At 46.6% G+C, this 25,596-nt stretch overlaps 1 protein-coding gene across 1 annotated transcript in view; it reads right to left on the reverse strand.

Moving 5' to 3' along the window:
- Window positions 1-18,067, reverse strand: part of WIF1 (WNT inhibitory factor 1) — a 35,011-nt gene extending 16,944 nt beyond the window's left edge. The window contains exons 1-2 of the mRNA XM_029079550.2: window positions 17,870-18,067; window positions 15,158-15,297 (exon numbers count right to left, since the gene is read on the reverse strand). Coding sequence (XP_028935383.1) covers window positions 15,158-15,297; window positions 17,870-18,050 — 321 coding nt within the window. The 5' untranslated portion in view covers window positions 18,051-18,067. The remainder of the gene's footprint in view (window positions 1-15,157; window positions 15,298-17,869) is intronic.
- Between the last annotated feature and the right edge of the window lie 7,529 nt (window positions 18,068-25,596).

Here is a 25,596-nt window from a genome sequence, read left to right on the forward strand (position 1 = left end):
GAGCAGCAGAAGACGAATCAGATAGACTGTGACCGCATATTCAGCATACCTTAGTTCTTTCTCCGAGACATAGTAAAGGCAGAGCCGATGGCTCAAAGACAGACAAACAGGCCTTTTGCATTAACAGTTCTTTGCATGGATGACCCTCTGTCATGCATTCCGTCCTACACATTAAGTAAGCAAACATGTGAGAGATGGAAAGCTAACTTTTCTTCCTTAGAAGTTCAGACCTGGCAGGAAATCTGAATGGTTCTGCATATTTCCCCCAAGTGGTGGAATATTTATTTTAAACCATTACATTGGGACTTAATTAAAGGGAAGATAGGAGAAACTCTGCCTACCTAAAAGGCAAATCTGAGCGGCTAACCGCTCCTAACTAATGTGACTCTCATTAGGCATTCCTCAGTAAATATTCTCGCCTGCCAATGTCTTCCATTACCTTTGCAAGTCCACGTACTTCATTTTATTTAACTGTTTCTGTTGGATACCTCCACTTGTGTTTACTATTCATTCAATCGTATTTATTGAGCACTTACTGTGTGCAGAGGACTGTACTAGCTTTACTCTTTACTATTACCATAGGCTTTAAAGCAATCAATCACCTTGCCTCCTCCCATCTTATCTCCCTGATTTCCTACTACAACCCAGCCCGCACACTTCACTCCTCTAATGCCAACCTACTCATTGATGCGTGATCTCATCCATCTTGCCATTAACCCCTGGCCCTACGTCCCGCCTCTGGCCTAGAACGTCCTCCTCCTTCACATCTGACAATCGCTCTCTTTCCACCTGCAAAGCCTTATCGAAAGCTCATCTCCTCCGAGAAGCCTTCCAGACTAAGCCCTCACTTTCTCTTCTCCCACTCCCTTCTGTGTTGACCTCACACTTGGATCTGCACCCTTTATTCACCCCTCCCTCAGCCCCAAAGCACTTACGTCCATATTCATCATTTATTTATTTATATCCATGTCTGTCTACCTGTCTAGATGGTAAGCTTGTTGTGTGCAGGGAACTAGTATGGGTTCCCTGTTAAACTGTGAGTTTCTTGAGGGCAGAGATCACGTCTTATATTAGGTCTTTGTGTTCCCCAAGACAGTAGATACTCCATAATAAATGTCGTTGATGATATCAATGATCTAACCCTTGTTTATATTAAATATTACTATTAGTATTAAAGCAAGATGCTAACTTTCCTCATTTCGCTTTCTCATTTAAATACACTTTAACATATTTGAAATTTTAGCCTATGGATTTTATCGAATCAATTACCCTGGCTCTCTAAAAGATCTGAAAGAATGGTGGCTTCAGAGTTCTTGGAATCAAGAACCATATGGACCACAGGATGAAATCAATCAATCAGTGGTATTTATTGAGCACTTGCCCTGGGCAGAGCACTGTACTAAGCACTTGGGAGAGGACAATACAACAGCGTTGGTAGAACCATTACTAACTCTGTTCTATTGTACTCTCCCCAGTGCTTAATACAGTGCTCTGCACACAGTAAGCGCTCAGTAAATACAATCGATTGATTCCCTGCCTACAACAGATGAGCTTCAGGCTAAAAGACTTTACAGTAAGATAGCCTTAAAATAAGAGTTATGAAACTGATATGACTCCACAGTTAATTAGCTAGTTCCCACTGCTCCCCCTCCCCATCCCCGAAAAAAATCAGACAGATTAAAATACGCTCATCTGTCATCTTTCAGGGACAGCACAGATCTGATGTGGGGAGAGAAAGTTTCCAGGACACAGATAGGTTAATCCGGTTCCTGAATTGAGGGGGAACTGGTTAACTCATTCAGCCTGATTTTGGCTACACTTCAAACCCCTAAGTCTTTGTTCTGAAGGCTCAGAGGACAGCTTTGAAGTTCAGGATAAAACTTCTCTAACACACCATTACCCCCAAAAAACAACCTTTTGATTATGATCTCATGAAAGTATAATCAATAACTTACATAAGTTAAAACTGCAGCAAACGGTGACGGTCCCGGAATCAGATCTTTATTGATTCCACATGTTCGATCTCTGCATTAAGTCAGAGCCCCCTGCATAATAAATACTGTGTCTCTCATCCCAGGCTTAGTTGTTGGAACGTCCTCTAAAGGCTATGAAACTTCTCATCGGCTACTGTCGACCCTTTCAGCTTCCACACTTGCGTAAGTATACAAGATGGTCTATAAGCCAATAAACAATCATTACTGTAGGCTAACAGCACAGGCCGGTGTTTTTATTCATAGCGAGGCAATTTGGTGCTTTTTTTAAAATGGTATTTGTTAAGCACTTACTATGTGCCAGGCACTATACTAAGTACTGGGGTACATGCAAGACAATCAGGTTGGACACAGTCCCCGTCCCTCATGGGGCTCACAGTCTTAATCTCCATTTTACAGCTGAGAGAGCTGGGGCCCGGAGAAGCAAAGTGACTTGTCCAAGGTCACACAGCAGACAAGCGGCACAATAGAACCCAGAACCCAATCAGGTTGGACACAGTCCCTCTTCCGCATAGGAATCGCAGCCTAAGAAGCCTGGAGTAGGATTTAATCCCCATTTTACAGTTTTTGAGGAATTGTAAGCCCAGAGATGTTGGGTGAGTCGCCCAAAGTGACACAGCATGCAATTGGCAGAGCAGGGGTTAGAACCCAGGACCTCTGACTTCCAAACCCGTGGTCTTTCCACTAGACCACGCTGCTGATCTTGCATCTACCCGAGCGTTTAGCACAGTGCTTGGCATTCAGTGAGCACTTAACAAATGCCACTTTTAAAAAAAAAAATGAATATAAATGGGGAGGTGACAACTCTGAACTTTAACATTGCCACCTGCTGACCACGTCTGGAAATGACAACACTATGATTTTTACATTCTACAAGTCACTTGCAGAAAATCCTAAACCCACCCCGGCTGCCGATGAGAAAATCCCCTGAATTTTCAAATGTCAGGAAAGAAAGGTCTTCACTGATCCACCCAAGGGTGTCTCTAGAAACCCAGCTGGGCAAATACGTGGCTACCTTTCCCAAGCGCTTAGTACAGTGCTCTGCACTTTGTGGGATCTCACTCAGTAAATAATAATAATGTTGGTATTTGTTAAGCGCTTACTATGTGCAGAGCACTGTTCTAAGCGCTGGGGTAGATACAAGGTCATCAGGTTGTCCCACATGAGACTCACAGTCTTAATCCCCATTTTACAGATGAGGTAACCGACACACAGAGAAGTTAAGTGACTTGCCCATAGTCACACAGCTGACAGGTGGCAGAGCCGGGGTAAGAACCCCTGACCTCTGACTCCCAAGCCTGTGGTCTTTCCACTGAGCCATGCTGCTGGCTATCGATGGATGCACTGAGAGATGTAATGATGGACTGAACTGAAAGATTTCTGATCTGAAGAGCCATCCTATATGCTGGATGTAAGTTTCTTGTAAACAGGGCTGGAATTCAGACCTAAGTAGCGTGGCTTGGTGGAAAGAGCACAGGCTGGGAGGACCTGGGTTCTAATCCCAATCAGTTGCTTTCTGGGTGAGCTTGGGCAAGTCAGTTAGCTGCTCTGTGCCTCAGTTTCCTCCCCTGAAAAATGGGGGTTGAATCCTACTCCCTCTTTCCTAAACTTTGAACCCCATGTGGGACAGGGACTGTGTCCACCCTGATCAACTTGTAGCTGCCCCAGTGCTTAGAATAATGTGGACACATAGCACAGAACAAATACCATAAAAACCTCAACTCTAAATCTCATATCTACTCAATGTTCATTTTACCATCATCTTTTCTTCCAGGGCAAACGAAGCTAAGCCACCCAGTTTTAACCTCAACTTTCAGCCTAGAGGAACCTATAATTTCCACTTCTCAGCCCAGCCTTTGTTATCTTGTAATAAAGAGGTAACCACATCAACTTTCCTAAGCTCGATGTTAAAAGAATTTGAACCAAGGATCTCTCCAACAGAACCTACCTAACCTAAGAGGAGACTGTGTCCAACTTGATTTGTTTGTATCCACACCAGCGCTTTGGTACAGTGCCTGGCACATAATAAGTGCTTAATAAATACCGTCATTATTATTATTTGGCCCAATGTCAAATCAGTGGTCTCAATGTCTGACTAGCTCAGCTAACAGTAGGAGGATTTCCTCGATGTCAATCAATCAATTAATCAGTGGTATTAACTGAACACTTAATGTGTGCAGAGCACTGAACCAAGCGCTTTGGAAAATGCAATGTAATAGAATTGGTAGATCCCTGCTCGCAAGGAGCTAACAGTTTAGGATGGGAGACAGACATTAAAATAAATTACAGATAGGGGAAGAGTAGAGTATAAGGAAATGGACATCAGCGCTGTGGGACTAGGGTACCAAAGTGCTTACTAATGGTGGCATTTTTGAAATGCTTACTATGTGCCACGTACTAAGCGCTGGGGTCGATACAAGCTGATCAGGTTAGACACAGCCCCTGTCCCACACGGAGCTCGCAGTCTTAATTCCCATTTTACAGATGAGGTAACTGAGGCACAGAGAACTTGAGTGACTGTTCCACAGTACCCAAGTGGCAGAGCTGGGATTAGAACCCAAGTCCTTCTGACTCCCAGGTCACTCAGTAACAACATCATAGCATCCCGCTGGATCAAGGAACGTCAGCTCTGAGAATGTGAACAACGAATGGACACACGTATTCTCGAAGAGCTTAGTAAAGTACTCTGTACTTAAGTGCTCGATAAATGCCCTTGATTGATTGAAATAGAGAGCTACCGGCCCCTCAAGAGAAGCTCCATGGTTTAGTGGACAGAGCACGGGTCTGGGAGTCAGAAGGTCCTGGGTTCTAATTCCGGCTCTGCCGCTTGTCTGCTCTCTTTAGACAAGTCACTTAATTCCTCTGTGCCTCACTTCCCTCATCTGTAAAGTGGTGATTAAAACTGTATGAGCCCGATATAGGACAGGGACTGTGTCCAATTCGATTTGCTTGTATTCCCCCCAGCACTTAGTACAGTGCCTGGAACATAGTAAGTGCTTAACAAATAACACAGTTATTACTATTATTAATAATATCATAGCATCACCACCTGACCAAGGAATGTCAGCTCTGAGTAAGGTCGTGAACAACGAATGGACACATGTATTCTGCCAAGAGTTTAGCACAGCATTCTCCACACAGCACTGTTTGACTGCTCGACACTTGTCAGAGACACTGTCCACCGGGCATCCAGCAAGACCGTGAGAATGGCAGAGAGACCCCAACCAGGCTTGTTGGACAGAAATGATTCAGAGACAAACGAACTGTCCATTCTCCATCTCTAGAACAATAATAATAATTACGGTATTTGTTAATAATAATAATAATAATAATGTTAGTATTTGTTAAGCACTTACTATGTGCAGAGCACTGTTCTAAGCGCTGGGGTAGATACAAGGTGATCAGGTTGTCCCACATGGGGCTCAGTTTTAATCCCCATTTTACAGATGAGTTAACTGAGGCACAGAGAAGTTAAGTTACTTGCCCACAGTCACACAGCTGACAGGTGGCGGAGCCGGGATTCGAACCCATGACCTCTGACTCCAAAGCCCGTGCTCTTTCCACTGAGCCACGCTGCTTACCATGTGCCAAGCACTGCTCTTAAGCGCTGGGTTAGATACAAGGTAATCAGGTCAGGCACAGTCCTTTTCCCACATGGGGCTCACAGTATTAATCCCCCTTTGACAGATGAGGTAACTGAGCCACAGAGAAGCAAAGCGACTTGCCCAGGGTCACGCAGCAGACACGTGGCAGAGCCTGGATTAGAACCCACATCCTCTGACTTCCAGGCCCGTGCTTTTTCCGTTAGGCCATGCCGCTCGTGGTCCCACCCAATCCGATTTCAGCAGCTGCTGAAGGAATCTTTTGAGGAAGCTGTTGGCGATTGCCACAGCAACCACACGCCTCCCGTCCAATCTGTTGAGTCTGACGAACAACTTCAAAAGGCTTTGAAAAAAAAAATGAAGCTTAAGAAGAAATGCACTCAACAGACCCTCCCAGTAGCTAGTGGAACTTAATTCCTTCCTGGGGATCTGTCAGGTTAAATGTCAATGCGGGAATGGTGGGAGGAGGGGAGGAGAGGGGAAAGTGGCGATAGAACTGAACCGTCAAGAAATTTCACACATTTTCATCCCTGGGTGTGAGGGGGAAGGCACATGATTGGACGTTAAATAACTGTGGCATTTGTTAAGCGCTTATTGCATGCATATTGTTATAGTTTACTCTCCCAAGCGCTTAGTGCAGTGCTCTGTATACAGAAATTCAATTGAATGAATGAATGAATGAAAGGCACTGTACTAAGCCCTGGGGTGGATACAAGTAAATCAGGTTGGACACAGTCCCTATCCCCACATGGGCTCCCGGTCTTAATCCCCATTTTGCAGCTGAGGTAACTGAGGCACAGAGAAATTAAGTGACTTTGCCCCAGTCACACAGTTGACGAATGACAGAGTCGGAATTAGAATCCAAGTCCGTCCGACTCCCGGCCCGAGCTCTACCCGCTAGGCCATGCTGCTTTGTTCCTCCCTAAATACAAGGCAGTATATTCAAGGCTTTGAATTCCAAACCAATGTCAGTGAAGCACAAGATCCTTGTAGAAGTCGTCTTCCACCTTTGCCATGTCCTGCCAGCTGTGTGCTTTGCTGCCGTTGGCCACAGGCTGGCTCAGTTTGAGGCCGGGCAGTGGTCCAGGGAGTGGCACCATAGCTGCCCCTGACCCCCTGACTCCTCAAAAACCTTCAGTAGTTGCCCATCCACCTCCCCATCAAACAGAAACTCCTCACTGTTGGCTTTAAGGCACTCAATCACCTTGTCCACTCCTAAATCGCCTCGTTACTCTCCTGCTACAGCCCAGCCCGCGCACTTCTCTCCTCTAATGCCAACCTTCTCACTTTACCTCGATCTCGTCTATCTTGCCGACCCCTCGCCCACGTCTTGCCTCTGGCTTGGAACTCCCTCCCTCCACAAATCTGACAGACAATTCCTCTCCCCCCATTTAAAGCCTTATTGAAAGCGCTTCTCCTCCAAGAGGCCTTCCCTAACTAAGCCCTCCTTTCCTCTTCTCCCAGTCCTTTCTGCATCACCCTGACTTGCTCCCTTTATTCATCCCCCTTCCCAGCCCCACAGCATTTAAGTACATATCTGTTATTTCTTTCTATTGGTGCCTATCTCCCCCTCTAGATTGTAAACTTGTAGTGGGCAGGGAATGTGTCTGTTATATTGTTATGCCGTACTATCCCAAGCGCTTAGTACAGTGCTCTGCACACAGTGCTCAATAAATACGACTGACTGACTGACCAACCCCCCCCTACCCCCAGTCAATCGCCAAAGGTTGCAGCTCTGATGAACTGATACCTCCCCAGAAATAGCGGTTGGGAAAGGAGGAGAGGAGAGAGCAGACAAGACCAACGTACTACTTTCCAAACAAGCTGCCCTCTAAAATCCAGGCCTAGGGGATATTTACTTCACAACAATAATAACAATAACAGTATTTAAGGGGTTACTATGCGCCAAGCACTGTACTAAGCACTGAGGTAGGTACAAGATTATCAGGTTGTCCTTCGTGGGACTCACAGTCTAAGTGGGGGGAAAACAAGCACGAAGCCCCAACTTCATCAGGTAGCCTTGATCACAACGTTTCCCAAGCCCAGCCTATTCCTTAGGGAAATGCTCAGTTCCCAATCACCCTGTCAATCAATCAATGATACTTATTGTGTGCTTACTGGGTGCAGAACACTATACTAAACACTTGGGAGAGTGCAATACAATTGAGTATAATATGCAACATTTCCCAAACATAGAAAATGAGGAACAGCCCCAACCAATAATTCCCGCAGCTATTCACTAGTCTTCCCTTTTCCTAGAAGCAGCATGGCTTAGAGGATAGAGCACAGGCCTGGGAGTCAGAAGAACCTGGGTTCTAATCCCGGCTCCGCCACGTGTCTGCTGTGAGACATTGGGCAAATCAATCCACTTTTCTGTGCCTTAATCCCCTCATCTGTCCAAAGGGGATTGAGAGTGTGAGCCCCGTGTAGGACAGGAACTGTGTCCAATCTGATTAATTTATATCTACCCCAGTACTTACGACAGTGCTTGGCACATAGTACCATTTAACAAGTGTTTAACAAGTACCATTATTATTATTATTATTATTATTATTATTATTAATAATCCTGCAAGTCACCTTCCCATTTTCTATTTCATCCACTGAAGCAACTCGGCTAAAATGAAAGGGCAGACCCCCAAAATGCCAAGCAGGGCTCTTTTTCCGTAATTCTCCAACTCTGCGTAAAAGAGTAATTGTGTAGTTTGCATCATAGGCCATGTAAATTACTAGGGAACCAGATGTAGCTTACAAGGTGCCTTGTAACTCATCGCGGTTAACCAATAAAACCTTTCTTTCTGGCAGACGCTTGAGAACTACTCCTGTTTTCTATCAGCAGATACGACAGATGTCTGGCACATGCCGTTTTAGCAAAATGAAGTGGGACTCCGGGCTCTCCCCGGCATTGATTCCCAGTGGCACGTCTACGACACCGTGATGCAAAATACCACAGCAGAACAGAATCTCAATAGTCAAAGGTTTTTTTTTAGCCGCGCTTTTGATAGGAGAGCCGCCTTTTAAAATGTCCTGTCTGCAGTATGTAAACATAATCGCATTCCCACTTTGAAATTGCGGTACAAAGGTCAGAAAATGAGGCATTTCCTATGTTTGGTGACATATAACCGCAGCGAAGGTACTAATATAAACCCCAGGAGTGCCAAGTTAAGCAACTGCCGAGGCCGAAACTTCTAAAACGTCCGTAATTCCATTGGCGGGGGGAAAAAAAAAACCATGCACAGTACGCATTAAGCAATTTAAAAAATAATAAGTGTTGCCATAACTTCAAGGTTGGAATGAGGTGTTTAACGGTGTTTGGCAGTTCCTTTGAAGATTAAGGGGAGGTATTTGAATTAAAATTCACCCTCGGTTGTTTTGCTTTGATTTTGTCAAAGGAGGGGAAAAAAGGGGGAGATCTTTCAAAACAGTTCTCTTCACCTCAACTAGAGCACGCGAGAGGGCCACTGGACCACTCGTCAAGAGGCGAAGCTGTAAATTTGATCTTTCTGAGACAGATTTTCTTGTTCTCCATGTAATTTCCTCTCGTCACTTTATGAATGTGCCCTACACTCAGATATACCGCATAAATTACTGTGGAACCAGATGTGGCAAGACCCCTTTGTAGCTCATCTCTAACCATTGAAAACTTTCTCTTTCGCAGGATCATCGATGCTGTAATAATAATGATAATTATGGTATCTGTCAAGTGCATACTTGGTGTCGAACACTGTTCGAAGCGTTGGGGTAGATATAAGTTCACCAGGTCGGGAACAGTCCCACATGGGGCTCACAGTCTAAGTGGGAGGGAGTAGGATTTGATCCCCATTTTACAGAACTGAGGCAGAGAGAAGGGAAGTGACTTGCCCAAGGTCAAACAGCAGACAAGCGGCAGAGCTGGAATTCGAACCCAGATCCTCTGATTCCTGGTCCTGTGCTCTTTCCACTTGCCAAGCTGCTATGGAGTTAACGGAGTCTAGAAGGAGCTTCCTAAGATTATCCAGTTTTCCCTCTAGACTGTAATCTCGTTACGGGCAAGGAACGTGTCTGCTAATTCCATTTTATTGTACTCTCCCAAGAGCTTAGTTCAGTGCTCTGCACATAGTAAGCACTCAGTAGGTGCGATCGATCGATTGATTTTCCTCGGACTGGATATTGTTCCTGTATTGCTCATCATTTATAAGGACTGAAGCGAGATTCCAACATTACTTCTACAGTTAGCTCTCCTATTGCCCAAGGGTGTTGCAGCTGCTTTATTTCTCAGCGTGTGCCTCCCACCTCCTGGAATAGATTTTCTTCATGTAGACACGTGGGTCGCTATATTACGGCTGCTGCCCCTGGCAAGGAAAGGCAGGATTCAACTCAGAACAACAGCAGAGGGCTAATTCAGAAGCAGCGTGGCTTAGCGGATACAGCAAGGGCCTGGGAGGACCTGTGTTGTAGTTCCGGCACCACCTCTTGTCTGCTGTGTGACCTTGGTCAAGTCACTTCACTTCTCTGGGCTTCATTTACTTCATATGTTAAATGGGGATTAAGACTGTGCGGCCTATGTGGGACAGGGACTGTGAGCAACCTGATTAGCTGGTATCTACCCCAGTGCTTAGTACAGTGCCTGGCATATAGCGCCTAATGAATACTATTTAACAAAAAAAAAATTATTGGGCCAGGAAACAGAGTTCTACATCCATCCATCCATCCATCCATCCTCTTGGGCATCAACAGAGAATTCCACCCTTCTGACCTTCTTTCCTCACCCTTCAAAATTCATTCATTTCCTTTTTCTAATATCACAAAATTGAGGAAATAAAACTGCCTCAGCTCCACTGACTTGAAAGCAATCAGTGGCATTTACGGTAGAAGTGTGTCTACCAACTCTGCCGTGTTGTACTCACCCAAGTGCTTAGTACAGTGCTCTGTTCAAACTAAGCGCTCAATAAATATGATGAAATGATCAACTAACTGTCTGGGAGGAGGCTCGATCTGATACTTCAGGCTCCTTAATTGCAAAGTACCGTGGTGTTTAAGTGCTTACCCCGTGCCAATCACTATACTAAACGCTGGGATCAATGATGTGAAAGCAGATCGGAAATGATCCTTGTTCCACATCTAAGGAGAAGGGAGAATAAGTATTGAATCCCCATTCTACAGATGAGGAAACTGTGGCACAGAAAAGTTAAGTCGTTTGTCCAGGTAAACGGCAGATTCACACAGCACACAGCAGACAAGTAGTGGACCTGGGATTAGAACTCATGACCTGCTGGCTCCCAGACCCGTGCTCTATCTGCTACGCCATGTGGCTACATCACCTCCTCTGTCTGCCCAGAGGCTTGAGACTTGTTTCGGTGAAGGTTTTCCTAGTGTAAAATGCTTCTTGCTGCCCGAACTAGGATAGGACTCAGCTCAAGACCACAGTGCTGAAATGTTTGGTTGAAGGGGGTGGAGCCGGGCACCAAACTATTAATGCCGCCTCACAAAACTAGAAGAACACCACCTGAGTCGTGATCCTCACCCACCCTAGAGAGCGACTACAGAGCTTTCATAGGCCAAGAAATTTTGCAGTGGGAAGAGAGGAGATTCCAGCATCCTGGCAAACCTGGATAACAGCTGTCAGTCAAGTGGCCTCTGGACCAATAAGGAGGCAAGGCGGAGGACCCACTCTCAGGGCCAAAAGTTCTAATAATAGTGATGGTATTCGTTAAGCGCTTACTATGGATCCCGCTCTGTTCTGAGCACTGGGGTAGGTACAAGCTGATCAGGTTGGACACAGACCCTGTCCCCCATGGGGCTCACAGTTTTTAATCCCCATTTGACAGAGGAGGTAACTGAGGCCCAGGGAAGTGAAGTGACTTGCCCAAGGTCACACAGCAGACAAGTGGCAGAGCCAGGATTAGAACCCAGGTCCTTCTGACTCCCAGGCCCGGGCTCTAGTCACTAGGCCACGCTGCTTCTGCTTCCTCAAGCTCTGGTATCTAGCTCAAGCCAACCCTTAAACGTTACAGGTTTCAAGCCTTCCCAGTTTCCTTGTGGCCGAAGTGAAAAGGGAGCAGAAAATATCTGCCGCATCAAAAAAAAACACCCGGCTCCAGGATTTCTGCCCTCTGCATCTGAGGCGGCAAAGGAAATTTACCTCCAAAATGGCTAATTAGCGAACCACAGAAATGGGCCACCAACCTGGGCTCTTATTCAGCGTGGCGCAGCGGAAAGAGCACGGGCTTTGGAGTCAGAGGGCAAGGATTCGAATCCCGGCTCTGCCACTTGGCAGCTGTGTGACTGAGGGCAAGTCATTTAACTTCTCTGTGCCTCAGTTACCTCATCTGTAAAATGGGGATTAAGACTGTGAGCCCCACGTGGGACAACCTGATTACCTTGTATCTCCCCCAGCGCTTAGAACAGTGCTCTGCACATAGTAAGCGCTTAACAAATACCATCATTATTATTCCCACCTTCGAGCGGGTCTGGGGAACGGTAAGCAGGGCTTTCCAAATGGCCACCTAACAGCCATTAAAGGGTTGCCAACAGGAAAAAGAACCCTTCTCTACCAGGACATATCTACAAATTTAGCCTTTGGGCACTGACTGGGGGTGGAATTCCCCAGGAGCCCTTACAGGTGGTCTTCTGTTTACTGTAGGCAGGGAACGTGTCTACCAACCCTGTTGTCTTGTGCTCTCCCAAGGGCTTGGTACGGTGTTCTGCACACAGTAAGCGCCCTGCTTCATTTGACTGATTGAGTGATTAATTTCCCAGGATGTTGGGTGAGAGCACTGGGGAAGCGAGGAGAGGACAGGGGAAGTTGAGGAAAAGGAGTTTAGGAGTTTGGATGGGCCAGAGAAGCAGCGTGGCTCAGTGGAAAGAGCCCGGGCTTGGAAGTAGAGGTCATGAGTTTGAATCCAGGCTCCGCCACTTGTCAGCTGTGTGACTGTGGGCAAGTCACTTCACTTCTCTGGGCCTCAGTTCCCTCCTCTGTAAAATGGGGATTAAGACTGTGAGCCTCATGTGGGACAACCTGATTACCCTGCATCTACCCCAGCGCGTAGAACAGTGCTCTGCACATAGTAAGTGCTTAACAAATACCAACATTACTATTATTATTATTATGTCCATGAGAGGGGGAAGAGGGAGAGGGTTGGCAAATGAAGTCTCCCCAAGCCATGCCAGCATCTGGAGATGGCATTAGTAAACCATGCCCTTTCCAGGAATATCCCGCTCAGATTATGACCTGAAGTTTGAATCCTCCACTGCTTCTCCCCTGCCTCACTCAACTATAAAAGTCCTCTGGGCAAGGAAGTCACTCATTGGCATTTGGGGCAGAGCAAAGATCTTGAGGGTAGGGAAGGATTTGGGAGGCAGGAGTGGATGACTTTGGGGGAGAAGAGGATGGATTAGAGCTTTTGGGGTGGCCAGGTTGAGGCAAGGTTGGCTTGTACATGATGGGAATGCGGAAAATACAGTCCCACCATGCAAGGCGATTGCTTCCAGGGGAAGTCCACTCTAGAGGTTGCCACGTGAACAAGCGTGTGTGATATGAAAGACGTATTTTAGGTAGAATGAGACCATTCTCTTGAGAACTTACAGCTTCTTAAACTGCCTAAGGACCCAACTTTTGGCTCCAAATGACATTTTTCCAAAAGGTACTTTGGACATGACAGAGGCAAAAGCAATATTAGGAAGCATTCTAATAAAGAAGGTCTTTTTCCACAGATCATTTCCAGTCATTTTTCCTACCTTCTAGTCAAGCAGAGTTTGTTCCAATTGAAGAAAAAGACTCTTTCAAAAAAAAAATTAACAACTTTCCAAGTTTGGACCAAGTGTCCATGAATATGTATAATATGTACTTGAATATGTAGTAAACTAAAAAGGAAAAAAGGTACAGTTTTCTAGGACAAATGGTCATTTGGATGTATGTAGGAATTCGGCAGACATCTGCAAGACCACATCACAAGAAGATTCATTAAAATCTGATCGTTTTCTATTTAAAAGTCTCCTACGTCTGCATTACAGCAAATTATGAGAACCTGCCTTTCAGTAGGAGAGCAAGGTAATTTCGAATCTGGGCTGAACTCCCATCCAGATCAAAACCGTACATATCTAGGTATCTCAGAACAGATATTGTTTTGATGGTAGAGTGCTCTGCACAAAGTAAGTCCTCAAGAAATACCATTTATTGATTGGTCTGTAGGGTTGGGCGGGAGGGTACTGAACGAGAGCTTCCTTTCCACTTCTTCCTCGTACTATCCAAGGGACATTTTTCCAAGTTGTTTGCATGTAACAGTGGGTAGGTGGATTTCAATAAAAAGGAAAGGAAATAAAGGGGAAAGAGGTGAATTGCTGGGGTTCCTTTGGCACTGTTCACCAATAATTCCCTTTTTTAATAGAATATCTTTGAAGAGGAGAAGATGATCAAGGAGGGAAAGGGCTTGATGCAGAACAGAGCTGTGTCAGACACCTGAATCTTTGAAGGAAAAGCAAGAGCTGAAAGAGAGAATTTTAGAAGAGTGGATGCAGAGGTAAGAACTAAGAGAGAAAAAAGAGGACAGATGTGAAATGACCTGATATTTTCTAAATTAGGCCAGTCTGACCCTTCATCTTTCTCAGGTTTGAGTATTTTTATTTTTTGTTTTACTAGTTAGTTTACAGAATGGGCTCATGACAATTGGATCTAAAATTACTAGTCAACATTTTCACAATCCTTTAAAAAAATCCACATAATTATTTCTGGAAATAAAATGTACCTGAGAATAAGGGCACTTAGCCATTATATGTGAATCATTCCACAATTTTCAATCAAATTAGTAATTTATCACAGTTTGCCACCGATAAAAAGTTCTCTGTTATACCAAGTTATAGGAGTTTTACTATCCCTTTTCCTTTTTTTAAAAAATGCCAAGTTATTCTATAGACTGACTTTATGCATGTATCTTTGGACAGTTAATATCTAGGGGTTAATATATGCTAAAGTGAGAATTTAACTAATGCGCGTTCTGAAAAATAAGGCCTACATTTTAATTACCTTTTAAAAAATCCAGAATAATCACTTTGGGACCAATATTATAAAACCAGTATGCAATAGTATGCAACCTTTTTGATCTGAAATTTGGGTCCATTCCAGCTATTTACTTACAGGTCAAAGGTGCAACACATTACAAGATGCATAACGAGATGCCTATTGTTAAGATTATTCAGTTTGGCATTAATTTAAATGTTATGCTTAAAATCCTGAACCCCCAAAGTTTAATCAATAGGATTGGCAGGTCCACCTTACCAAAGTTTTTTTTTTTTTTTAATGTGACTCCTGGTGGTCCCCCAGAAAACAAGGTTGTTCATTTAGGGGTTCACCTTAGGGAACAGCCTGACTGCCTTAGGCCTTTCAGCATTGTTGGAAAAGTCATGATTATCCTGGCAGCCAACCAAAAATCAAGGAGGCCCCGTTCTTTATTTGCTCAACGATTCAGATAAGTTCTCCCTTGATGGATTTTTTTTTTTTTAATACGTGCTCCATGTCGAGCAAAGCCTTTAGCCTTATAAGGCTTATAAAAAGTCATTTTCTATTCCTTCTCAGGGTCCCGGTACCTACCTGTCCCGTGGCTTGCCAGGTAAAATTCATGGACTGGATATTAACAGGAATAGCGGGCATCCTCTGCTGGGCTTTTCTGAAATCATGAGTGAACGGGGCCATTTTCCCCTCCGAAACGATGAGGATGTTTTCCTCGAATCCTGTTGTAAAAAACAAACAAACAAACAAAACCCCGAAGGATAAAACCAGATGAGGAGAAGGGGGAGGAGAGAAAACCGATTAAGAGATGCAGAAAGGCGGAAAGATAAGAGTGAGTTAAAAGAGCTTCCCACACCTGTCTCCTGAGACAGCGGCTGGGATGAGGGATGGGGAAATCTAGCCGCGATGGGAAAAGACAAAACGCTCCCAACAGCATCCCCATCGCTTCCCGGACAGGATTTAAGGGAATCCTAGAGAAGGACACTTCTTCTTCCAGGACTTGCAGGATTTAAGGGAATCCTAGAGAGGACACTTCTTCCAGGAGCTGGATTTTAAAGGGGACAAAAGGAAAGTTGAGGAGGACTGTACTCTGGACTTTCAGCTCGTTCTGGACGGGGAACCTGGGTGCTATTTCTGTGGCATAGTACTCTCCGAAGCGCTCAGTACAGTGCTCCGCACATAGAGAGCACTCAATAAATATCACCGACGGTTTGAGAGCAGGAGAAGCCGTGTTGCAAGGCGCTCAGGGGACGGAACGCCGACGAAATGGGGCTGATTCCACTCCTGTTGTCCTCGCCCAAGCGCTTAGTACAGTGCTCTGCACATAGTGAGCGCTCAGTAAATACCCTTGATTGTTTGAGAGCAGGAGAAGCCGTGTCGAAGGACACTTTCTCCAGGATTTGCACTTTGGAGGGGACGAAAGGAAGGTTCAGGAGATTACTCGGGTTCGTTATGAGCGGGGAGCCGTCCGCTCATTCCGCTGGATTTGTCCTCTCCCAAGCGCTTAGCACAGTGCTCTGCACATAGTAAGCGCTCAAGAAATACCCTTGATTGATGGACAGCAGGAGAGAAGCTGTGTCGAAGGACACTTTCTCCAGGATTTGCACTTTGAAAGGGACCAAAGAAAGGTTCAGGAGACTGTAAAACTGTAGAATCGTTATGGGCAGGGAACGTGTCCGCTAATTCCGCTGGACTGTCCTCTCCCAAGCGCTTAGTACAGTGCTCTGAACACAGTAAGCGCTCAATGAATGTCCTTGATTGATGGAGAGTAGGAGAAACCGGGTTGCGAGGCGCCCAGGGGCTGGAACGCCGAAGAAATGGAGCTGTTTCCACTCCTGCTGTCCTCTCCCAAGCGCTTAGTACAGTGCCCTGCACACAGTAAGCGCTCAATAAATACTCTTAATAGACGGGGAGCAGGAGAAACCGGGTGCAAGGCGCCCAGGGGCTGCAACAGCGACGAAATGGAGCTGTTTCCACTCCTGCTGTCCTCTCCCAAGCGCTTAGTACAGTGTCCTGCACATAGTAAGCGCTCAATAAATACCCTTAATAGACGGGGAGCAGGAGAAACCGGGTGCAAGGCGCCCAGGGGCCGGAACGCCGACGAAATGGGGCTGATTCCACTCCTGCTGTCCTCTCCCAAGCGCTTAGTACAGTGCCCTGCACACAGTAAGCGCTCAATAAATACCACTGAACGGACGAACGAATGACTTAGAGGAGCAGCGTGGCTCAGTGGCAAGACCCCGCGCTTGGGAGTCCGAGGTCGTGGGTTCTAATCCCGGCTCCGCCCCTTGCCTGCTGTGTGACTCTGGGCCAGTCACTTCTCTGGGCCTCAGTCCCTTCCTCTGTAAAATGGGGACGAAGCCTGGGAGCCCCACGTGGGACAACCTGATGACCTTAGGTCTTCCCCAGCGCTTAGAACAGTGCTCGGCACATAAGTATCTGTTGCCAAATTGGACTTTCCAAGCGCTTAGGACAGCGCTCGGCACCCAGTAAGCGCTCAGTAAATAGGACGGAATGAAAAGGGAGTAGTAAGCGCTTAACACATATGCCATCGTTATCATAGTGATTAATAATAATAATAATAATAATAATGATGGCATTAGCTAAGCGCTTACTAGGTGCCAAGCACCGTTCTAAGCGCTGGGGGAGACCCAAGGTGATCAGGTTGTCCCACGTGGGGCTCACCGTTTTAATCCCCATTTTCCAGACGAGGTCACTGATGAGGATGAGCGTGGCTCAGTGGCTTGGGAGTCGGGGGTGGTGGGTTCGAATCCCGGCAACGCCGCTGGCCCGACGGGTGGCTCGGTGGCAAGAGCCCGGGCTTGGGAGTCAGAGGTCGTGGGTTCGAATCCCGGCCCCGCCACTTGTCAGCCGGGGGACGGGGGACTGTGGGCGAGTCGCTTCGCTTCTCTGGGCCTCAGTGACCCCCTCCGTACAATGGGGATGAAGCCTGGGAGCCTCTCGGGGGACGATCCGATGATCCCAGCGCTCAGAACGGGGCTCTGCACATAGTAAGCGCTTGACACATACCAACCTTATTATTATTATTCTGGATTAGAATAATGGATTTAAGGGCATCCTAGAGAGGCCACGTCTTCCAGGAGCTGGACTTTAAAGGGGACAAAAGGCAAGTTGAGGAGGACTGTACTCTGGACTGTCAGCTCGTTCCGGACGGGGAACCCGGGCGCTATTTCTGTTGCCTGGGACTCTCCGAAGCGCTCAGTACAGGGCTCCGCACCTAGAGAGCCCTCAGTAAATCTCACCGATGGTTTGAGAGCAGGAGGGAGCTCTTACCTATCAGCACCCGGGCTTGGTGGGCATCGATCCACATGTCGAGGCTCCCCTCGCTCGGCTGCAGCGGCGGCGGCTGCACGTGTCGCGGCCGCTGCAGCTGTCCGAGCGCCGGCGGCGGGAGGAGAAGCCAGGGGAGGAGGCTGCAGAGCTGCAGGGCGGCGGAGGAGGCGGCGCGGGCCATGGCGCGGCGGGGGCGCGGCGGGGGGACGGCGGGGGGACGGCGGGGGGACGGCGGGGGGACGGCGGGGGGGACGGACGGGCTCCTCCGGGGCCCCGCTGGCCGCGTCCGCCTCCGGGCCCCGGGACGGCGCACCGACGGGCGGAGGGGACGCGGACCCAGCCAGCCACCCACCGGACCCCCCACGGCCGGTCCCACCGGCGCTGCGGGACCCGCACAGGCGGACGCTGGGGGGCGCCGGCGAGCGGGGGGCGGGGTTAAGGCCGGGGGCGGGGCCCAGGGCGCGAGGGTGGGCGGGGCCCGTGGCGCGGGAGGGGCCAGCGGCGTAGGAGTGGCCCAGGCCGGGAGCGAGGGAGGGGCCGGCCGGTGGCGTGGGCGGGGCCGACGGAAGGGCCTGAGAAGCAGCTTGGCGCAGTGGAAAGAGCCCGGGCTTGGGAGGCAGAGGTCATGAGTTCGAATCCCGCCTCTGCCCACTTGGCAGCTGGGTGACTGTGGGCGAGTCACTTCACTTCTCGGGGGCCTCAGTTCCCTCATCTGGAAAATGGGGATAAAGACTGGGAGCCTCACGTGGGACAACCTGATGACTCTGTATCTCCCCCAGCGCTTAGAACAGTGCTCGGCACATAGTAAGCGCTTAACAAAGACCAACATTATTATTATTATTATTAAGGGTATGGGCGGGGCCGATGGGGTGGGAGGGGCCAATGGCGTGGGGCGACGGAGTGGGCGGGGCCGACGGAGTGGGCATGGGCGGGCCGATGGAGTAGGCGTGGCCAATGACGTGAGGGTGGGCGGGACCATGGCGTGGGAGGGGCCGATGGAGTGGGCGTCGCCAATAGCGTGGGGGTGGCCCACGACATGGGCGTGGGCGGGGCCAGGGAGGTTGGAGCGGCCCGTGGCGCGGGCGTGGGCGGGGCCGATACGTGGCAACGGCCAATGGCGTGGGCGCGGCCAACGTCATGGACATGGGCTTGGCCAATGGGGTGGGGGCGGCCAATGGCCTGGGCGGGGTCAACGGAGTGGGCGGGGCCGACGGCACGGGTGTGGGCGGGGCCGGTGGAGTGGGCGTGACCAGTGGCGTGGGAGTAGCCAATGGCGTGGGAGTAGCCAATGGCGTGGGCGTGGCCAATGTCACTTCACTTCTCCGTGCCTCAGTGACCTACCTCATCTGCGAAATGGGGATGAAGACCTGTGAGCCCCACTTGGGACAATCTGAAAAACGTGCATCTCCCCCAGGCCTTAGAACAATGCTCGGCACACAGGAAGCGCTGAGCAAATGCCATCAGCATCATCGTTATTATTATTATTATTATTATTATCGCCCATTCATTCGTTCAATCGTATTTATTGAACGCTTACTGTGTGCCCGGCACTGTCCTAAGTCCTTGGAAAGTACAATTCGGCCACAGATGGAGACGATCCCTGCCGAATGACGGGCTCTCAGTCTGGAAGGGGGGAGACAGACGGCAAAACAAAGTAAGTGGACAGGCATCCATCCATTCAATAGCATTTATTGAGCGCTTACTATGTGCAGAGCACTGTACTAAGCACTTGGAATATACAATTTGGCAACAGATAGAGACAATCCCTCCCCAATGACGGGCTCACAGTCTAATCCATCCAACCGCTGGTCTGCCTCTTCTACGTTTTCCCTGCACTTTTTCTAGCATCAGTGTCTTCTCCGGAGATTAGTGCTCCCGATTCACTTGTATTTGTTAATAATAATAATAATAATAATGGTATTTGTTAAGCGCTTACTATTTGCCAGGAACTGTACAAAGTGCTGGGGTGGATACGAGCAAATTGGGTTTGCTCTCCTTGCTCTTCCATTCATTCATCCAATCTTATTTATTGAATCAATAATTGAATTATTGAATCGTAGCCCCCCCCCCCCCCCCGCCGCAGCACTTATGTTTATATGTCTGTAATCCCATTTATTTATTTTGATGCTTGTTTACTTGTTATGATGTCTGCCTTCCCCACTTTAGACTGTAAGCCCGCTGTGTGCAGGGATTGTCTCTCTTTATTGCTGAATTGCACAGTGCTCTGCACACAGTAAGTGCTCAATCAATACAATCGAGGGAACGAATGAATCGATTGGACACAGCCCCTGTCCCACGTGGGGCTCGCAGTCTCAATCCCCATTTTACAGATGAGGGAACTGAGGCACAGAGAAGTGAAGCGACATGCCCAAGGCCACCCAGCAGATAAGTGGCGGACCCGGGATTAGAACTCACGACTTCTGACTCCCAAGCCCGGGCTCCTGCCATTAGTCCATGCTGTTTCCCATGTAAATTTTATTTTTTTATATTCATGTCTGTCTTGCCCTCTAGGCCATAAACTCGTTGTGGGCAGGGAATGTGTATGTTATGTTCTACTGTACTCTCCCAAGCGCTTAGTAATGATAATGATGGTGGTATTTGTTAAGCGCTTACTATGTGCGAAGCACGGTACAAGGTGATCAGGTTGTCCCACATGGGGCTCCCAGTCTTCATCCCCATTTTACAGATGAGGTAACTGAGGCACAGAGAAGTGAAGCGACTTGCCCACAGTCACACAGCCGAGGAGCGGCGGAGCCGGGATTAGAACCCATGACCTCTGACTCTTAATCCCGGGCTCTTTCCACTGAGTCACGCTGCTTCTCTAAGTACTGTGCTCGGCACATAGTAGACGCACAATAAATACCACTGATGAATTGGTATTTAATCAGTGCCCTCAGGAGGAAGGCTGCTCCAATTGCCCCTGTCCTGTGTGATACCAAGGGTGGAGGTTGGGGAAGGACCGCATTTTTCTCCCGGGCAGCCAGTCGATCAGTCAATCAATCAATTGATTATATTTATTGAGCATTTAGTGTCCAAAGCACCGCACTAAGCACTTGGGAGACTACACCATCACAGAGTGAACAGGCATGTTCCCTGCCCACAACCTTGATTCTATTTATCTTGATTCTATTTATTTGCTATTGTTTTAATGAGATGTTCACCCCCTTGATTCTATTTATTGCTATTGTTTTTGACCCTCTCCCCCGATCAGACTGTAAGCCCGTCAGAGGGCAGGGACTGTCTCTCTCTGTTACCCGATTTGTCCATTCCAAGCGCTTAGTCCAGTGCTCTGCACATAGTAAACGCTCACTAAATACTCTTGAATGAAAAATGAACCTACATCCAATTAAAATAAGCTTTTCCCGGCTTCTCATTTCAGAAGCCATAAAAATCATACAACAAACTTCCAGAAAAATTTGAGTTTCAAATGATGGAATCCCAACTCCTGAAGAGTAACTAGACAAGAAGCAGCATTACGTAGTGGATAGAGGACGGGCCCGAGAATCGGAAGGTGGCGGGTTCTAATTCCGCTCTGCCACTTGTCTGCTGTGTGACCTTGGGAAAGTCACTTCACTGCGCCTCGGTTACCTCATCTGTAAAATGGGGATGGAGACCGTGAGCCCCACGTGGGACAGGGGCTGTGTCCAACTCGATTGGCTTGTATCCACCCCAGCGCTTAGTATAGTACCTGGCCTATAGTAAGCATTTAACAAAATGCCTTTCCCTGAGTGGGTCACGATTACTCTAGGGCTGTGTCATCACTAAATAGCCACCGAAAGATAGATTCATTCATTCAATAGTATTTATTGAACGCGTATCCTGTGCAGAGCACTGTACTAAGCGCTTGCAATGTACAAATCGGCAACAGATAGAGACAATCCCTGCCCACTGACGGGCTTACAGTCTAAGCGGGGGAGACAAAGACAATAGCAATAAACAGAATCAAGGGGATGAACATCTTGAAAGCATATAAAAGTACAATGCATCGCCATACAAAACACGTTTTCCTTTTGAACTCTTCTCCTAATGGGGGCCAAAGATTTACCTGACCTAAAATGTCATGGCACTTATTGATTTCATGCACTTCATATTCATCGATTCAATATTTGAATGGTTTAGGCCGATGGGAAGCATTCTTCACTAAAGTAAATTTCTTCACTTCAATTCCCCCATGCTGTCCATTATCTGCAACAATACTGAAAACAATTACCATTCATATATGTATATATTTATATATATGTATTCATATATTTTGGTTTAGCAGGTGCTATTTTCACTGGATTTTACATTGAGGCTCCTAATGCAAAGTCGCCCTCTACAGGCTATATCGATGAATTACAAGATTATTATTATTATTATTATTAATAATTATTATTATGTGCCATCGAGTCATTTCCAATTCATAGCGACTCTATGGATATATTTTCTTCAGAACACCCTGCCTTCTGCCATAATCCGTAACCTTTCTAATGAGAAGCAGCGTGGCTCAGTGAAAAGAGCCCGGGCTTGGGAGTCAGAGGTCATGGGTTCGAATCCCAGCTCTGTCACTTGTCAGCTGGGTGACTGTGGGCAAGTCACTTAACTTCTCTGTGCCTCCGTTACCTCATCTGTAGAATGGGGAATTGATTGTGAGCCTCATGTGGGACAACCTGATGACCCTGTATCTACCCCAGCGCTTAGAACAGTGCTCTGCACATAGTAAGCGCTTAACAAATACCAACATTATGATCCATCTAGCTGCCGGTCTGCCTCTTCCACGTTTTCCCTGGACTTTTCCTAGCATTAGTGTCTTCTCCAGAGAATTAGTCCTCCTGATTATGTGTCCAAAGTATTGTAATCTAAGTCGAGTCATCTGGGCTTCCAAAGACCACTCTGGCTTAATTTACTCCAACATCCATTTGTTTGTTTTTCGGGCAGTCTATGGTATTTGCAAAAGCCTTCTCTAAATTGCAAGTTACTGAAACGAAATAGAGTAACAGAACTCTGTTGTGTGGGAGAGCATTAAGAGAGCAGATTCATTCTTTCATTCAGTTATAGTTACTGAGTGCTTACTGCTTGCAGAGCACTGTACTAAATGCTTGGGAGAGTCCAATATAACAATCAACAGACACATTCCCTATGCTTAACAAGTACCTTGGACCACCTCAGCACTTTATACATTTCACAGCTGATTGAGTGATTTTCTAGTGTTTCACATTTTTTTAAAATATCCTTTTAACTATTGTATAATTGTCAATTTACTCGCCTCTTCCCCAAGCGTCTAGCACCATGCTCTGCTTAGAGTGGCCTTTGATAAATATGGTGGGTAGTGATCGATCAATCAGTGGTGATTACTGCGTGCATACTGTATAAAAAGCACTATGCTAAGCGCTTAGGAGAGTACAAGACAACACAGTCGGTAGACAAATTCCCTGCCCACCACGTCTAAGCTCATTGTGGGCAGGGAACGTGTCTACCAACTCTGTTATATTGTTATAGCATACTCTCCCAAGCGCTTAGCACACGATAAAGGCTTAATAAATGTGATTGATTGATCAATAAATATGATTTATTGATGGCGATGATGATGATGATGGCGTGGGGTGACAATTGGCTTGGACATTCTCTGTCTCCTTCCGAGGTGTGAACTGGGAATGAAAAGTGGGCTTTCTGCTTTCCTTCTGTTCATGAAATGACCTTTCTAGGCAAGGTTACTAATCTAGGGACTAGATTGAAGCCGAGTGGATAAGGCCAGAGTTCATGGGAAGGGGAGAGTTAAAGGACTTCTTTGCACAGTCGTGAGCCACAATTCCAGGCCAGGAAAAGACCGGGAAAGATACCTAAGGCTTTTATGCTGCATGCACCCTCCCGACCAACACCTCTAGTCTGTAAATTCCTTATGAATAGGTATCATTTCTCCCTACTGTATTGTGTTGCAATGATTGATTGATCATTAATCGCCATGCTTACTGAATGCCACTTGAAGCAGAGCACTGTACTAGGTGCTTGGGGAATATGCAAGTATAAGATATCGGCTCCCAAGGTGCTTTCAATCTAATGGAGAAAGTCACCACACCCTAACTGACAATTATAGAGTAGTTAAAAGAAGGCGATTTAGATTTCATGATTTGAGGTTTACACCGGGGAAAGATGATCACAGTTTGGGGATTTGGGTGGAAGCAGGCCCAATAACAATAAAAATAATAGTAATGGTACTTGTTAAGTGCTTATTATGTGCCAGGCACTGTACTAAGCTCTGGGCACCGTACTAAGTGTAAAAGTAGTTCCATTTGGCTCTTCGCCTTGCTAAATATTTGCTCATTACTGTCTTTGGACTCACCTAAAGATAAATTGAAGCACAGGAATCACCCGCCGCATTGTACAGGGAACAAGAAAGCTCTGAGCTTGAGTCGTCAGAAGGGAGGCAGGTGTATAGCTGAAAGGAATGTACATGAGCATTATATGTGCTGCTGACTTTCAAAATCCATTCCTGAGATTTTAGAGCCTCCAAAGCAAACCTATAGAGTTTGTTACTGAAAACCTCAGGCTTTATCTCAATTCACATGTTTTGATACTCTGTTTTAAGTATGCCAACACAGGAAAGAAGGGTTTTTTTTTTAATAAGAACATGGAATGTGTCTCCTTTTTTCACGCCTACAAAAAGTAGCAATTTCAAAGTTATAAAAAGTAGAGAATGGAATATCATTTGCATTGTAATAAAACACCACACAGGAAAGATGCTATAAATGGCACTCAGCCTGACACAGAGATTTTATCATTTAAATGCAATGCTCACCATTGTTGTTTATCATTTTTACAAGGGTTTTATTTTTTTTTTCATTTGTCACAGGTGGGTATCATTTCCAAACCCAGAAAATGTAATGCAGATAAGCATTAAATGACCATTTTTCTAGTCAAAATAATGGCACAAAAAGGTATCTCTATTCTTCTGTGCATGTGCGTGTGTGTGTTTTACTAGACACTTAGTTTCTTTTAAATGCAACAAATACTGAATATAGACTGGCTATGCCTTCTTTCTAATATATGCAACTCAGCCTTTCTTCTACCCCCCAAAATAAAAAGGCAGGAGACTGTAAACTCCCTCTAAACTGTAAGGTCCTTATGGGCAGGAAACAACATGACTACTAATTCTATTATATTGTACTCTCCCAAGCATTTAGTACAGTACTTTTCACACAGTAAGTGCTCAATGGATACTATTGCTAGTGCTCCAGAGGCAGTTGTTTAGCAGCCTCTTTTGACCATCCAAGAAGAGTTGGGTTTTTTTTTTTTTTGGTTGGTTGGGGGAGCAGAATACATTGCCTTTGATTTAGGGTTGACTTTTGTTTTCCATGAATAATGCCATCCTTTTTGTCCCTCAGATTAATGTCACATGCTGCAGGAAAGTTGCTGACGTTCTTCTGGGCAAGTCATAGGCCACGAGAAAACTTGTCATTAGTATTCATCGGAACTTTCTTTTGTGTGACCAAGTGCCTCGCTATGTATTCAATCGATGGTATTTATTGAGCACTTACTGCGTGCAGAGCACTGTACTAAGCACTTGGAAGAGAATAATACAACAGAGTTGGTAGACACGTTTCCAGCCCACAAGGAGCTTACAGTCTAAAGGGGGAGACAGACATTAAAATGTATTAAGGATAAGGACATAAGTTCTGTGGGGCTGAGGGCGGAGTGAATATCACAAGTGTTTAAAGGATACAGAACCAAGGGTATGGGTGATGAAAAGG

The sequence above is a fragment of the Ornithorhynchus anatinus genome, chromosome 14 (assembly GCF_004115215.2).
Source record: "Ornithorhynchus anatinus isolate Pmale09 chromosome 14, mOrnAna1.pri.v4, whole genome shotgun sequence".
NCBI lineage: Eukaryota > Metazoa > Chordata > Mammalia > Monotremata > Ornithorhynchidae > Ornithorhynchus > Ornithorhynchus anatinus.